The sequence below is a fragment of the Mucor mucedo genome (assembly GCF_025094135.1).
Source record: "Mucor mucedo strain NRRL 3635 chromosome Unknown EV154scaffold_3, whole genome shotgun sequence".
Classification (NCBI taxonomy): Eukaryota; Fungi; Mucoromycota; class Mucoromycetes; order Mucorales; family Mucoraceae; genus Mucor; species Mucor mucedo.
In genome coordinates this window covers 294,332-308,748 of record NW_026252287.1, presented here as the reverse complement: position 1 = coordinate 308,748, position 14,417 = coordinate 294,332, and the positions used below count along the sequence as shown (strand labels likewise).

The 14,417-nt window shown below is 36.2% G+C and overlaps 5 protein-coding genes across 5 annotated transcripts; 1 reads left to right on the top strand and 4 right to left on the bottom strand.

The window, feature by feature from the left end:
* Positions 1-304: 304 nt before the first annotated feature.
* Positions 305-1,858, bottom strand: EV154DRAFT_490989 (triose-phosphate transporter family-domain-containing protein). The gene is made up of 7 exons (XM_051599487.1): positions 1,536-1,858; positions 1,337-1,478; positions 1,033-1,274; positions 828-957; positions 666-764; positions 553-609; positions 305-484 (listed from the first exon to the last, which is right to left on the bottom strand). The coding sequence occupies exons 1-7, from the start codon at positions 1,817-1,819 to the stop codon at positions 404-406; spliced, it is 1,035 nt and encodes a 344-aa protein (XP_051463260.1). The 5' UTR covers positions 1,820-1,858; the 3' UTR covers positions 305-403.
* A 2,387-nt stretch (positions 1,859-4,245) lies between these two features.
* EV154DRAFT_490987 (uncharacterized protein) lies at positions 4,246-6,480 on the top strand. Its single transcript, XM_051599486.1, has 8 exons — positions 4,246-4,356; positions 4,423-4,530; positions 4,590-5,209; positions 5,266-5,364; positions 5,431-5,808; positions 5,884-6,022; positions 6,085-6,214; positions 6,283-6,480. Exons 2-8 carry the CDS (start codon positions 4,431-4,433, stop codon positions 6,383-6,385), a joined length of 1,569 nt encoding a protein of 522 aa, XP_051463259.1. The 5' UTR covers positions 4,246-4,356; positions 4,423-4,430; the 3' UTR covers positions 6,386-6,480.
* A 241-nt stretch (positions 6,481-6,721) lies between these two features.
* Positions 6,722-9,411, bottom strand: EV154DRAFT_490985 (kinase-like domain-containing protein). The gene is made up of 5 exons (XM_051599485.1): positions 9,022-9,411; positions 8,648-8,938; positions 8,484-8,580; positions 8,282-8,413; positions 6,722-8,210 (listed from the first exon to the last, which is right to left on the bottom strand). Exons 1-5 carry the CDS (start codon positions 9,229-9,231, stop codon positions 6,814-6,816), a joined length of 2,127 nt encoding a protein of 708 aa, XP_051463258.1. The 5' UTR covers positions 9,232-9,411; the 3' UTR covers positions 6,722-6,813.
* A 779-nt stretch (positions 9,412-10,190) lies between these two features.
* EV154DRAFT_490984 (uncharacterized protein) lies at positions 10,191-11,478 on the bottom strand. Its single transcript, XM_051599484.1, has 6 exons — positions 11,276-11,478; positions 11,159-11,191; positions 10,991-11,091; positions 10,871-10,931; positions 10,686-10,809; positions 10,191-10,608 (listed from the first exon to the last, which is right to left on the bottom strand). Exons 1-6 carry the CDS (start codon positions 11,339-11,341, stop codon positions 10,352-10,354), a joined length of 642 nt encoding a protein of 213 aa, XP_051463257.1. The 5' UTR covers positions 11,342-11,478; the 3' UTR covers positions 10,191-10,351.
* Positions 11,331-14,376, bottom strand: EV154DRAFT_490978 (uncharacterized protein). Its single transcript, XM_051599483.1, has 13 exons — positions 14,232-14,376; positions 14,090-14,180; positions 13,984-14,026; positions 13,799-13,916; positions 13,223-13,675; positions 13,020-13,155; positions 12,848-12,955; positions 12,716-12,788; positions 12,491-12,661; positions 12,200-12,436; positions 11,928-12,130; positions 11,735-11,839; positions 11,331-11,624 (listed from the first exon to the last, which is right to left on the bottom strand). Exons 1-13 carry the CDS (start codon positions 14,351-14,353, stop codon positions 11,526-11,528), a joined length of 1,959 nt encoding a protein of 652 aa, XP_051463256.1. The 5' UTR covers positions 14,354-14,376; the 3' UTR covers positions 11,331-11,525.
* Positions 14,377-14,417: the final 41 nt, after the last annotated feature.

Sequence of the window (14,417 nt, the reverse complement as noted above, 5' to 3'; positions counted from 1 at the left end):
TTAAAATGGATCAACTGTGTGCTGAGATCATTTCGACGTGCATAAATATATAATTCCTTTTTTGGGTAAAAAAGACAGAAATAGGTGAAATGTAACACTTGTGTCTAGGAATCTGGGCTGATGTGAATATATAAATAGCAATAAACAAAGATATAGTAATAAGGGGAAGCCCTTTGGTGAAATACATCTTTCAATGAAAAGATGATGAAGAGATAGTGTGATGTAATTATTATTATTTTTTTTTTACAATGAAGTCTAAACACAGTGGGAGTCGGTTACACACAAAAAGGAGGTAATATAATTATTTTTCAACTGGGAATAAAAAAAAAAAAGCATGTTATGAATCTATAGAACATGCTTTTTTTTTTTCGTTTTTATTTGATTGTGTAATAGTTGTACTAAATTATTTAGAGATTCTCTCTTGGTAACGAACCCAACCGTAATAACCTGATCCGACCAAAGCTAACAGAATACCAAGTCCATTCTAAAAAAAGAATTATTTAGTGCCAAAAAAAAAAAAAAAAAAAAAAAAAGATCGTCGGAAACACTTACCAAGGCTGAGATATCGTTTTTGAAAATCATTGCGGCTAAAACAGTTTGAACACAAGACTAAAATAGATTTTTAGTAACATAAATAAATAATATATATATACATCGATAAGTACCTTTGCGGTTCCACTGATAGTGTTTGTCAAAGCAGAAGTGTACTTGACCTGCAAGAACATGGCAATATTAATACCGAAACCAGTAACACCAGTGATGGTCTAAATATTTTTAATTAATATCCAATTAAAACTTTTTTTTTTTGATTTTTTATCGCTGCTTACCATTAAGATCCAAAAGTATGATGTATAGATAACTTCAGAGGTTTCAATGATTTCAGAAAGTTCACCAGATAATAAAAGAAGGGGAGAGAGGAAGATAATGGCAAGTGTGGTGTTATAATGAAGTAATTTCCTGTTTAAAAAAAAAAAAGTTTTTGAGTTAGGGCAATGTATACAGTGTAATATTAATGTGTATCTCGATCATTACCATTGATTATTATCTACAGCACCCAAAGTTTTTTGGACGTAGATACCATATAAAGCGACAAAGGCGCTGGAACCGACACCATAAACAACACCAGCCCAAGAAAAGTTAAGTTCGCCGTAAGAACCGATAAGGAAACCCATAAATACAATACCACAAGCTACCAGAGCTGCAGGAGATGTCTTCTTACCAAGGATAACAAAGGTGAAAAGGATGGTGAAATTAATGGACAAGGATCTAGCAACCTAACAAAAAAAGTCTTAGTGTTTCCCTTCCTTCTTTTTCTTCTCGTAATAAACCCACTTACTTGATAAAACGTAACCTCGACATACTTTAAACACAAGTTGTTCAATACCAACATACCAACATAGACAAAAGTTAAAGGAGCAACCTTCTTTGCAATGGCAATGTTGAATTCATAAGGTGGAATGATGCTGAACATTTTATAGCTAACATGACTCTTAGCTTTCGTTCCTTCATCTCGCTTTTTTTTTTTCAATTCTTACCTTTTACCAAGTGAAGCCCAAACTAATAAGAGACCTAAGGCAACAACGAGTTGATACCAAGTGACGAAAAGTGCAAAGGGGAAATCAGAAGCACCACTCAAGATAATCTTGTTCAAAAACACAACAGACAGTGAGATAATGAAATAGAAACTGACAACTGCTGCAATAAGAGGTAAAGGATGTTGCTTTTCACCTCGGCTTTGGACAGGTATAGGTAAAAATGGCTCCTCACTTTCGTCCATGTCTTTACGGTTCATTGGGATATCGTCTCTTGAAGAACTCATTTTTGTTTTCTTGATTTTTTTTAGTGAAAAGAAATAAAGGGGAAAAAAAAGGATTAAAAAGAGTCTAGAAAACGGAGTCCTTTAAACAATTGCTTTTTTGAAATAGCACTTTGACAGTCACACTGGCCTTCCTTTTTTGGTAATCGCACATTTTGGCTTTTTTGTGCAAGCATCAGCCACATTGTAATTTCCGCCCGTTGCCATTTACTTATTAAAGGGAGTAGATATTAAATTTCGTTTCAAAAGCACCGGGATTATATTTCGTTAGTAGGCATAGCAATTTACGAGGAAGACATATGTAATTAAGAGCAGCAGCGAGAGGGTACCCCGTATCTGAACCTAGTTGTAGCAAAAAGAACATCCGGAATTGTGGCAAAAAGAAGGTATTACAACAAATTAAGCCTACCTCTACCAAACTCTGCAAGGTATCAAGTTACCAAGCAGAAAAATTACGTGGCCTTTCTAATAATTCTTACCTCTACTTTATATTGCTCCTTGGTGTCTACTAATACAATGTTCTCTGAGAATTCTAATGTCATTGATTAAAGGCAAATAGTCAAAATTGGTCCAAGTCAAAACAAAAAGTATATTTTAAATGCTAAGCCCGAAAACCAAAGTTCACATTTTTAATATTTCTGTCATTTTCTCGCACGGACTTCCATCGGATAGCATTTACAGAAATTATCTCATATAAGTATCAATATGGCTTGTCCCCTCATTTTATGTATTTACGATGGATCACACTGGATTCAAAACATCTTTCACTCACTTTCTCAAATTATTCAGTTTTTCGTCATTTTTATGAACTGCTTTGAATGGATCTGTTAGACATTGCTGTGTTTTATTCAGTTCCTGGAATTGATCGTGATTCACCAATATTTTATTCATTTTGTTTCTTGAAAAATTCAAAGGCAATTGCGCACGATATTATAGGTATTATGAGAATCAGTGCGGACTTGTTCAAGACGATGACCATTGTCAATTTCTGCAAGTACACCTCCATCATAAGAGTCAATTATAACTTTTACATCCTTTTTACATTCGATTTTAACAGTCCGTGCCATCTCCCCTTTGTAAAAGCAAAGACCAAAAAACCCGCTATACATCAGCTCCAATGATTTGCGACATTCTGTATTTTGGTAGTAGTAAGATTCATCCCCGTCTGTATATTGCAAGTGCAAGAAATAATGTTTAAAGGAATGACAGAGGTTCTCCACCATACAGTAAAAGTTATCTAGGTTTTTAAAATCAGTGAGATCAATATTACTTCTGCTCACCCAGAATCCATCAGAATCCCAAGAATCGGTTGGTAAGCATGCGATTGTATTTATGTTGGGTAGATAAGTTGATATAAGATCTACTAGTAATTGCTGCGAGGGTAGAAAGTTATTAAATTTAACCGCTTTTAAGTGAGTTTTGGTGTTTGTAGATATTTGGTGATGGTATTCTACTTGTTGATTATTTACGAAATGATTGTTATCTTTCCCTATCATCATACGTATTTTATATCTTCCCGGAATACTTGTCCGCTATGCACAGAAATATAATTTGTGTAATAAATTATGATTACGCTTTAATACTTGTAATAAAAAAAAAGGATCACTGTGCGCACATGTTATAACCGTATAATCTTTAAATATGTAATGTCATACTGTGACATTTAATCCCTGGACTCAATATAGCTTCTGTGCCTGGTTTGATTCAATTATTACAAGATTAGGCCCATTTCTGTTACAACCAGCAGCTATAAATTAAAGAACAAGGATACATACATTGACAGAGATAAGAAGGAGTTGCATCAAGTTTCGTAGTTGATAGAAAAAACCATTTATGATTCAACCATGAAATATCTACTTTGTCAGTACTTGTCGGTGGTACTTTTTAAGTCAGAGCATGTTACTGCTGTCAATTTTGTGTCACCTCATATTACCTTTTGCGGTTTTTACCTCCAGTTTCCATACATATTCACATATATCAGTCTGATAAAGTATACGTCTTCTTTCCTTCTTTCTTTACAAGAAAACCCATCACTTACACCCTACATTCAGATATGAATGTTAATCAAGTGTGTTGCACTTTCATAGACTAAAATGACAGCGTTGAGCAGCAACTTGTTATTGTTTATATTAACAAATTCATCTGCTTTGAAATACAAGACAAATGTTACTGATGCTATTTTTTATGGCATGAGGTATTACTTTGGGCTGTTTTCTTTACTCTTTTTGACACCCACAGGTGAGTATTCTTGTTAACATATGTGACGTTTATTTATGTGAATGGATTCTTTTTTTTTCTTCTTTCGGTACTTCCTTTTTTTTTCTCTCTTTCCTTTCCTTTCAAACACTTTTTAAAAATGAACAAAAGGGGCAAGTTGATACAGGAAACCAAAGAGCATTTGAAAGATTAACATGTTCTATCAAAATTAGATTGTCATAACAGTCGTATCAGAAATCCAGTTGAATCAAGGGCAGATAAAGTTACTTCCTGGAGAGTCCGAGGTAATGGAACTATTCCAGAAGTTCGTACAAACAACAATGGTAAATAAGACACATTTTTTTTTTCATACTTGTCATTATTTATGATTCTTATCTGGTCTTGATAAGATCGTATTATGGGTCTCTCTGATAGCATCCAATCCATCTGGTCTAATATTCCAAACGTACAATCGGTACCAAGTTTTCCTTCTGCACCTTGTTATGGTGACCACCAAGGTAACAACATTTTTTTTTTTTAAGATTAAAAAAAAAAATGTCTGACCTTTTTTGAAAAGTAACAAACTACGGAAGAAATCCTTTCAGAATGAACGATTTGCCCACCACTCTCCCAATGTCTTTTGAAGCATTCGACCCTTTCAATTCACTTACAGTTCCTCTTGGTGATTATGAACAGGATAAAAATGATCTTGAGAACTCAAAGTACAAAGGCGAAAACTTTGGCTATTCTTTATTTGGCAACACCTCAAATCATGCATTCTCATCATCGCCTTTACAAAAAATTAGCGTAAATGATAATCGTTCGAACCTGCAAAATCCGCAGCTGCTTAACAGACGGTTAAGCTGTGCCAGCCCACAAAAAATAACAACAACCCAATCATTCAATTGTGTTATTCAAAGTCAACCTCAAAACCCCACTCCTTCTGAACGTGCACTCAGCTGGTCTCAAGTAGTAGCCCTGACAAGCGAATCATCGGAAGAACCAGTAACCGATGACAAGTCAACAAAGTCCACTTCACTTGATGTCACAGCCGATATTGTTTTATTCAATCCAGATGCTGCAGGTCGCACCAGCAGAAAGTATATCTCTGAATCTGCTGTTCTCACACAAGGTGATAATCGTTTATTCAGTCCTACTCCCGCTCTTCCTTCTTACATGGTTATCAAGGTTTTGAACGTAAGATTACAAAGAACTACTTTACATAACAAGCTTTTACTAACAGATATACCTAGGTACCTTGGTGCACTTCATCCGAAGAATTGAACAAGTTTATTGAAAAGTCCAGCTATTTCTCTGTACCTCCTATCACGGAGTTACCCCACAATGTTCACGTATGTGTGACATTCATTGTCATCCAAAACTAGGTTTTTTGTATAAAACTGACAACACGGAATTAGGTCATCATGGATAGACAAACTGGCAAGACTTATGGCATAGCTTTCATCGAAGTCAAGCCCAAAGCTGATGTTAATATTAATCAAGAGTCTATGAACACGCTTTCAAGATATCCTTTACAAGGCCGACGTCTTAAATTCACAATTAGCAGTTATGATGAGCTTCGCCAAAGACTTTTCTCTACTTGGACAGGATCCTTCCGAAATGGTGTGGCAATTCCTTTTCCAGATAAACAACAAGGTCTCAAGATGATTGCAGATAAAAACCAAGATGTTAAAATGATTGAAGATAAAGATACTGCTGCCTCCAGTGGATCTTCAGACTTCTTTATTGGTCAAAGGGACTTACAAAGTATTTTACAAATTAGTAGAAACTATAAGGTATGTTAAGTCGAGAGTAGAAAGAGTAATTTTTTTTCTCTCATGAGCACTGAAAAAAAATCATTATGCTTGTAGGTGTTCTACAATCGAAAGTGCCCTGAACGGTCTTTTGAGTATATCATGTCCATCGTTATGCAAATGCCTTGGTTGCAAACCAGAGCCGTAAGCACTTGTCAAAGAGATATTATGTACGAATGCTACAAACTCGCTACCGGTAAGTTATCTCATTGTGAAGATCATGTGAATTGTTTTACTTATACCTCAAGACAAATGTAGATTACTTAAAGATGCACACTGCAAAGCCACTCCATTCTTTCCACTCTACCTTAATGCCTCGCTTTGTTAGAGCTGCCATGGTTTGTAATGGTTTTACTGTAAGACAAAAATTAAATATCCTCAAGACAGCGTAAGTGAAAAAAAAAGAGAGAGAGTTACAAACATACATTCCACATGGATTAACCATCTTTTTATAAGTCAACAAACATGTCCAGCCGACCTTGTCAAGTATATTACTGTTGAAGAGGAAACTTCTGTCAATGAATTGATCGTTCCACCTAAAGCTATCATGCAAGCCTAAGTATTTTAATAAGCTATGTCCACCACCTATTTTTGCTTATAACACATGACTTGGAATGTCTTAATGCCACGATATGAAAAAAAAAAGTGTAAAAGTAATATAAGTTTTTTAAAAAAAGCAGAAAATTAGTAAATACAATAAAAAAAAAACTACTGGCTCAATTATTTCATTGCTCAAATGGCTGTCTGTATGTAAAGAGAAGTGTGTATTACTAAATAACGTGTATGACACCTGTCATATTTAGCCGAGTGTTTACTAAGCGCTACTTCAAACCGCCAATAGCTTATTTGGCCTTTCACGTGACATGAGTCGGTGATAGTTAAAACCCTTTTAGTACTGGTATAAATGAAATATATGCTCTCGAAGCCATATTTTTATTCTAATAACATATAAACATAATGTGTTGTTTTTACAATTTTTGATCCTTTTTAACGGCCAATTTTCCCATCCAATGCTACCACACCAGCTACCCAACCACCTGCCATTTTAAAGACAGTGGTTGAACCTTGCTGCTTTGAAAAACGAAGGCTTACACGATCCACCTTTTTTTTGTGGCTTTCAAGCTGTATCGTAAACATGGCTGTGCCTTCTTTTTGCTTTCTTCTGGTCTGATCTGGAGACACGCTCTTGTTTACAGTAGACGTTTCATCCATCGAATGACGAGGTTTACTGCGACCAAAAAATGATGTCGTCATGGAGGATGTTAAATGCGATATCAGAGGTAAGGATAATCGCTTGCGGTTGCTGGATGATTCATCACCCCCCATCATGGTGCCCATACTACTGGTTTGGCTTTGTTTACGTGTGTGTGCAGAAATCGGGGGTGGAGCGGGTGAATTGGATGTGGAAGGTGATAGTAGTGTAGCAGATGAGGATGTTCTAGCTGTCGTTTTGGGTGTACTTCTCAGAGTCAATACACAATGAAGTGAGACGGGAGAGTCCTGGACATATGTGATACCCATCAGCTGACATGTTTGTTTCAGTAAAGCCATTACTTCTCGGCTGCTTTTCTTTTCTATGCTCAATATCTCATCTTCAATAGCAGCTACAGCACTGTCTCTAGCATCAATGCTGCTGGACAAGGAAGAAGTGGAGGTAGAAGAAGACAGCGATGGAGGTCGTGATGAATGTGTGTATTGATGATGATTTGTTAGTTGAAAATGATACACTTGGTCCTTGGTGATACGCTGCACCATTTCAGATAAGGATCTCGATGATGACGTTGAATTACTTGTTTGTGAAGAAGTGGCAAATAGGGAATCCTTCTTTTTATGATGAAATGAAGAGAATAAGAGGGATTTTAAACCCGGTGATTTTAAGGTGTCCCAGCGCTCAGCAGATTTCATACCCAATTTTCTAGCACGGGACCGAATGGATTGAAGTAGTTCGGATCGTAATAATTCCACGTTTTGCACCTGTGCTCCGGCAGCGGCCATAGATTGCGATGATCCGGCTTTTGTGGTGTAATACGTGGATGTGTTGAGTGGATGATAAATCACGGTGCGTCGAACCTTATTTGCGGTTTGTGCATCTCGTTCTAAATCCTTCATAAATTGCTTTCTGGTCTTATTATCTCTATCCTCTCTATCACCTTCTTGCATCACCATGGTCTCTTCAAATACTGTCTTTGGCGCTATGGATACGGGGCAATGTAATCTGCCATTATCTGTTAGCCAGGGATCATCTTTTAGTACCTGGCGAAGTGTCATTCTTTTTCGGCGATCCACTTGTAAGCATTTTCGAATGGTGGCTTGCAATCCTGAACTTAATGTACTAGGCATGGGAAAGTTGCATTTGCATACATCCTTTTTAAGCTCTCCTACAGCTATTTAAGAATAGAAGATAAGAAAAAGAATAAAGGACTATTTTCTAATTTTATTCTTTTTGACTACTTACTGTGTGCATGCGAAAAAGGTTCAAAGCCAGCCGTCATGCGAAACAAGGTGATACCAAGACACCAACAATCGACTTCAGGGCCGTAATATTTTTGGCCTGTGATAATTTCAGGGCTATAGTAAAGCATAGAGCCTATTTTTAAAACAAGAAATAATTGAGTACCAGGAATGGATGCAATGTATCTTTTTATTTATAAGTTTACCACAGATGGTTCTTAAACGTTGTAATCCATATCTGTTACCCAGCCCGAAATCAGCTAATTTCACCTGTCCATCCGGTGTAATCAATATGTTTGGCGTCTGTTATTTGTTTGAAACGAGTTAAACAAGGGTAAAATAATAACAAAAAAAAAAAACGATAATTTACCTTTAAATCACGATGAACGACCCATTTACGATGACAGAAGTCGACAGCAGTAACCAATTGTCTAAACAAATGACGAGCTTCGTCTTCATCCAATGCACCTTGACTCTTTTTTTGTAAATATTCATCCAGGTTCCAACCAGGCACATATTCCATTACTAAAAAGAGTGAATCGCAACTCTCAAATGTTTCATACAATTTAACGATATATTCGTGTTGCAGTATCTCCATGATGGATATTTCTCGAACTAATCTGGACATCACTCTATAGTCGTGTGCCTGTTTATCTATGATCTAGTAAAGTTTTTTTTTTTCTTCTTTTAGCATAATGAAATAATAAATTAAATTTTTTTTTTTATAATTATTCTTGCTCTAACCTTGATGGCTACTTGCTGATGAGTTTCCAAGTGATACGCAAGCATGACTTTACTGAATTTTCCACTTCCTAACGATTTTATAAATTCATATGATCCAATGCCGTTCAGATAGCTGTCTTGGTTTCCGCTCGCGGTTGTGTTGGATTGCTTTTCTGGTTTGGGTTCGGTTTTTTCTACATTGTTTCCTTTTCTATGAAAGGATAGTGTCATTTTATGATACAAGTTTTTTAAGTGACAAGGGGAAAAAAAATTAAAGAAAGGAGAATTGAGTTAAAAAAAGAGAAAAATAAGAAAAAGAAAAAGAGGCGAATATATAGACTAATAAAGGGTTAGGATAGTTTTTATTCCAAGGAGAAAATAAACAAAAAAGACATGATAAATAAAGAATCAATGATCTACTTGTAGTAAATAAATTAAAACTACTCTGTAAAGAGAGAGAAAAAAGGATCTTCTCTATTTCTTGCTCATCAATGATCCCACAATATTCTTAGCGATAAAGGGACTTGTATTAGATGTCGTTCAGACAAGGGAGGGACTATTGTTTTGCACCCCTTTTTTCCTCTATTTGTTGGCTTATCCAATAAAAAGCTAGTATGCAAACGAAATTTTTTTGGCGGCGAAAATTTGTCCAGAAATCAGGATTTCACTATGAATGCTTTGGGTATATTTATATATAGAGAGATGGTGATTATATAATAGCTCCTTATTGCATTGCTACTCTCTATAATTTTCTTTTTTCTGCTCCTTGAAGTTGTTCTGCCTCTCTCTCTCTCTACCCCCTTTTTTTCCGATCAAGCAAGGTTTTTGTTGTTTGTTTTATAGCATCGTCGCACAAACCGCAATTAGAAAATGTATATCACGTCGGAAAATCATTTGCCTCTCAACAAGGGGCTAGATGAAACAAAAAAGAAAAAGAAAAATAGAGACAGGATGTATTACACAGCATAATTTATAAATAACGTGTCAAACTGTGGTTGTAAGTGTATGCACATGCACTCATTGGATCCAAATGGAAATAGCTTGAATGCACTGATGTTTCGTATAGAATGTTATACATAATTTATCCATTTTTATATAAAAACAAATCTATGCCCGTTTGGGTGTATATATACTTTCATTGTTTTCAGGTACGCATATTACATCAATTGAACATTTAATGAGACATTTGCTTTTTAGTGGTTTGTATCTTTTACATAGTATACCGAGGTATCTTTTTTCTTGTTGTTGTTGTTTTTTTTATTAAATAAAACTAATAATATTATAATCGTACAATCAATAGATTCTTAATAGGTCTTAAAGAAAATAAGGAGGATGGAGTGGTGAGAGGGAATTAGAGAGCAAGGGCAATGGCAGCAATGGCACCCAAAGCAATGGCAGCAGAGTTCATGTTCATGGAAGACTCGGCACCGGAGACAGTGGAGGCAGAGGCAGAGGCAGCAGCAGAGGAAGAAGTGCTGTTCTTGGCACCACCAGAGACGGCAGCAGTGGCAGTAGGGGCCTTACCACTGGCAGAGGCAGCAACACCAGAAACAGCAGGGACGGCAGCAGCAGTACCATTAGCAACGGCAGAGGGAGAGGCAACAACGGCTATATAGAATAAATTACTTAACATCTAATTTCCAACATCTCATACGATTTTTTTTTTTTTTGGTGGAGGTACTTACAAATAGGGGAGGAGGTACCGTTACCCTTGAAGTTGAAAAGGGCAGAGTAGACCCAAGTGCTGGTAGCAGCTTGACCAATACGGATAGAGTATTGACCAGTAGCGAAGTCACCCAAAGGATAGATCTACAATCAAAAAAGATCAATATCTGATGTATATTTCATTTCAAAATTAATTTTGTCCTACATCGAACTTTCCAGCGGAACAATCAACAGGTGTAGCAGGGTCAGTGACTTGAGCGACAATGCTATTTATTAAAATGTTGAGTTGTTTTGATTTCGATTTTATTTATTCATGGATACTTACTTGGAGTTTTGGACGTTACCGTTCAACATGTAGATATCACACTTGAGACCGGCATCGGCAGCAGTAGTAGTCCAAGTGATGTTACCATGACCACCAGAAACCTATCATTTGTAATATAAAATTGAGTCAATTGCGTTTGATAGATCTGATATATGAGATTGATCTTACCCAGTCAGGAGAGCTAGCCCAAGGAGTGACAATCTATTGCCAAGGAAAAAGAAGAAAATGTATGTTTAGTTGATTGATAACGTGTGTTTTATTGAGAAAAGATGCAATTGCACATACGGTGACAGCAGAAGCTTGAGAGATGGCGGCAAGGATACCAGCGGCAGAAAGAATGGTGAACTTCATTTTTAAGGATAGTGTTGGGAGGGGGTGAGATTTGGTGTGTGTGGGATATGAAAAAGAAGAAGAAAAAAAAAAGAAAAGACTGTGAAAAAAATTAAAGATTTATATATCAAGAGGTTGTTTTGTGATACATTGAGAACACGTTGTATGGTAACTGAAAAAGAATTATTCCCAGTCTTCTAATTGTTCATTTCTTGTCCATTATTTCTAACATGTCCCTGCACTCCTGCTGTGTAGGTTCTAAAAGGGTCATTTGATCCAATCTGTAAGTTGATGTACTCGTTCCCTAACGTGAAAAAAAAAAGACATTAGAATGGCCATGTTACAAAGTAACAAAAAAAGATTATCTGTGCTGTTTAATTCTCAGTCGAATTAATGTCACACAATGCTACTTACTGTAAGTGAGCATAAAATTGGAAGACCAACAACACTGTCCAAAAGATTTATTTGGGATCTGTGCGACATGAGTTTAAAATGGTAGGCAGTAACATTCAGCAAAGTCTATAAAAAATCATAAATCACGTAAGTATAGTAACAATTGCTTCTCCTGTAATTTCTATTTTTATATTTTTCTTTGCAAAAAACTTACTTCTTCCCCTCCAAAGGCCTTGCATGTGCTCGTCCCGTCATCCAATATCCATTCAACCCACCCTTCCCAGCCACGTTCGGATGTAGTTTCTGCCACACCTGGTTTGGGTCTAAATACGTGTACAACATCATTATCAATTTGGCATCCGCAAAATTCGCATTCGATTTGATTTCTGTTTTTGTGTGGATTCAAGCAGCCAATGTCTAAAAACGACTCGGTTGAGTAACCTATCTCTTCATTGGTCTGTTATCCATATATATTTTTATATTTACGGGAAAGAGCTGTGATACGATCGCCAATAGATAGCTCCATAAAATCGACTTGGTTACTACTGCTGGTGGTCTGATTACTGCTGAGAACAAATTGATCCATGGATGACTCTATATAGAGTTCCCAGCCAATAATGGTACATTCTATCTGAAAATGATCCTCTTTTGTTTCTTTGGCATGCCATAAAGGTACAATACTTCGCAATGAATTACTTGTTAATAAACTATTAAGTAATGAAACTGGAATTGCAAATTAAATGGTGTGTCTATAGTTTCACCAATATTACTACTTACTATTATACAAATTTGTCCCTAGTATAATGCTTCCATTTACGTACCAGACACGAGTACCATTGGTATCGTGTCTGTCCGAAGTCACTAGATTCTCTAGTAGAATGTACATTCCGATTTTTAGTCGACGTGAATCACGGCCAGAGTCCTCCCAAAGAGTGACATCCATGGTACCTACCGGTCGCGAATTATTAATAGACTTCACGTGTAAGGCTCTCCAAAACGTACCTGTCGAATCTGCAATTCTCAAAGCGTATCTATTCATTCTTCGATCTGCATTACTGGGATCAATAAACGGATTCTGTTTCATAATCAGTAAAATGTGTCTTTCAAAAAAAAAAAAAAAAAAAAAATAGTTACACTATTTGCTAATCCGACGACTTTCCCTAATAAAGTTACATTCAGCATACAGTAATCCAGATCCTTGACATATATTCTTGAAGTGTAATTTTCACAGTTCATAAATCCCTAATATATTTATAAATTAAAATCGAAATAATGCAGAACAAGTTTTTATTTTTTATCGGCCTACCTCTTCATCACGTTCTAGGATATCTTTTTTGGAAAAATCTGAACACGAAAATCCGTCGTCTTCAATCATACTAGTAAGATTAATTTTTGCCAGTTGTGCTTCCTGTGCTTCCTTTTCAGGCATCAGAAATATCACACTTTCATTGGAACACTCAAATAGAAGTTCTACTGTGTCTGGTCGTGGAGGATATAGATGGATTGTACATGCCAATATAGTCATTGCGCTTAAAGATAGGCGTCAGAGAAGTCTGATCGTTATACAAGCATAAAATGACCGTTTGATTGTCACTACTCATATCCATCAAATAAATATCCGTACGACTCATTTTGGCCTTTTCTTCGGCATCCAGATTTGCTGAGGTTGTAATGTGAGAAATGATTTCGACATGAATGATCTTGAGCCATAAATGAATGTCAGTCTGTCTGGGTGTGATATCACGGACTTTGTGCTTAAACTCTCTCTGGACAAATGCCTTATCAAAACGATCCAACATGAAGACCAGATTCTCAGTAGGTGGAATCAATGCTATTCTATGTATGCGGTCCAATTTTTGGTCGTTGTATCTGTTGATGATGGGTGCATTTGTTTTGGGAGGACATAGCATTCTGATCTTTCGAGTCATTAAGAATTCGTGATTCATGTACTTTATCCATTTGCTATACTTGGGGTGCATATATAAATCGAGTTCTCGTGTGGATGTTTCGTCTACTAAAGTTACTTGGTGTATGAAATGTCAAGGAGTAAATAGATAAAGGGGAGAGAAAATGGTTAATGCATACATAAAAAAAAGGATATAAATATCAGAATTTTGAATATTCTCCCATCTTTTGACCACAACTTCCAATAAGAATGTTTCTGAAAGACTGCTGTCATAAACTGCCTGAATTGAACTAAAATCTGAATATGTACTGTCAGTCGCTTGTGCAATATATTGCCTTTATCATCTTGTTTTCTCTCTCTGTACTTTTATCGAATCCTTTCAATCGCTTCATGTAGGCCTTTTCCCACTGCATATCATAAGAAGAAAAATTAGTCCTCTTCAGAGCAACCTCCTTCCGTCCATAACTTACAGCCAATTCAAGCATAGAGACTAAAATCACTTTTGTTAAACCAGTTGGATGTTCTGAAAGAATCTTTGTTGTAGTCACTGCAACCCAAGACCTAGTTCTGAATTAAGTCTCCTTCGAATCGTATTATCTGTCGTTTAATTACCAAGGAATGTTGGCTGCTTCTGCCATGACATGTCTTCCAGGATTTTGATCTGACTTTTTTAAAAACACAGCATGAAGTTGTTCTTGAACTTCTCTAACAAGTAATTCAAATGCTCTTGCCATTTATAAAGTACTAACTAAAAAAAAAAATGAAGAAAGAAAAAAAGACGCGCCTATTAAAACACGT

Coding starts and splice junctions, on each gene's coding strand:
- EV154DRAFT_490984 (XM_051599484.1), bottom strand. CDS start 11,341: ATGAAGTTCACCATTCTTTCTGCCGCTGGTATCCTTGCCGCCATCTCT. Junction 11,092..11,158: donor GGGCTAGCTCTCCTGACTGG/GTAAGATCAATC, acceptor TACAAATGATAG/GTTTCTGGTGGTCATGGTAA. Junction 10,810..10,870: donor GTTCCGCTGGAAAGTTCGAT/GTAGGACAAAAT, acceptor TTTTGATTGTAG/ATCTATCCTTTGGGTGACTT.
- EV154DRAFT_490989 (XM_051599487.1), bottom strand. CDS start 1,819: ATGAGTTCTTCAAGAGACGATATCCCAATGAACCGTAAAGACATGGAC. Junction 958..1,032: donor GCTGTAGATAATAATCAATG/GTAATGATCGAG, acceptor TTTTTTAAACAG/GAAATTACTTCATTATAACA. Junction 765..827: donor CATACTTTTGGATCTTAATG/GTAAGCAGCGAT, acceptor AAAAATATTTAG/ACCATCACTGGTGTTACTGG.
- EV154DRAFT_490987 (XM_051599486.1), top strand. CDS start 4,431: ATGGGTCTCTCTGATAGCATCCAATCCATCTGGTCTAATATTCCAAAC. Junction 5,809..5,883: donor AAATTAGTAGAAACTATAAG/GTATGTTAAGTC, acceptor TTATGCTTGTAG/GTGTTCTACAATCGAAAGTG. Junction 6,215..6,282: donor TTAAATATCCTCAAGACAGC/GTAAGTGAAAAA, acceptor TCTTTTTATAAG/TCAACAAACATGTCCAGCCG.
- EV154DRAFT_490978 (XM_051599483.1), bottom strand. CDS start 14,353: ATGGCAAGAGCATTTGAATTACTTGTTAGAGAAGTTCAAGAACAACTT. Junction 13,676..13,798: donor ATTTATATCCTTTTTTTTAT/GTATGCATTAAC, acceptor CCCCAAGTATAG/CAAATGGATAAAGTACATGA. Junction 13,156..13,222: donor CGCAATGACTATATTGGCAT/GTACAATCCATC, acceptor TTCCAATGAAAG/TGTGATATTTCTGATGCCTG.
- EV154DRAFT_490985 (XM_051599485.1), bottom strand. CDS start 9,231: ATGACACTATCCTTTCATAGAAAAGGAAACAATGTAGAAAAAACCGAA. Junction 8,939..9,021: donor ATCAGCAAGTAGCCATCAAG/GTTAGAGCAAGA, acceptor AAACTTTACTAG/ATCATAGATAAACAGGCACA. Junction 8,581..8,647: donor TCGTTCATCGTGATTTAAAG/GTAAATTATCGT, acceptor AACAAATAACAG/ACGCCAAACATATTGATTAC.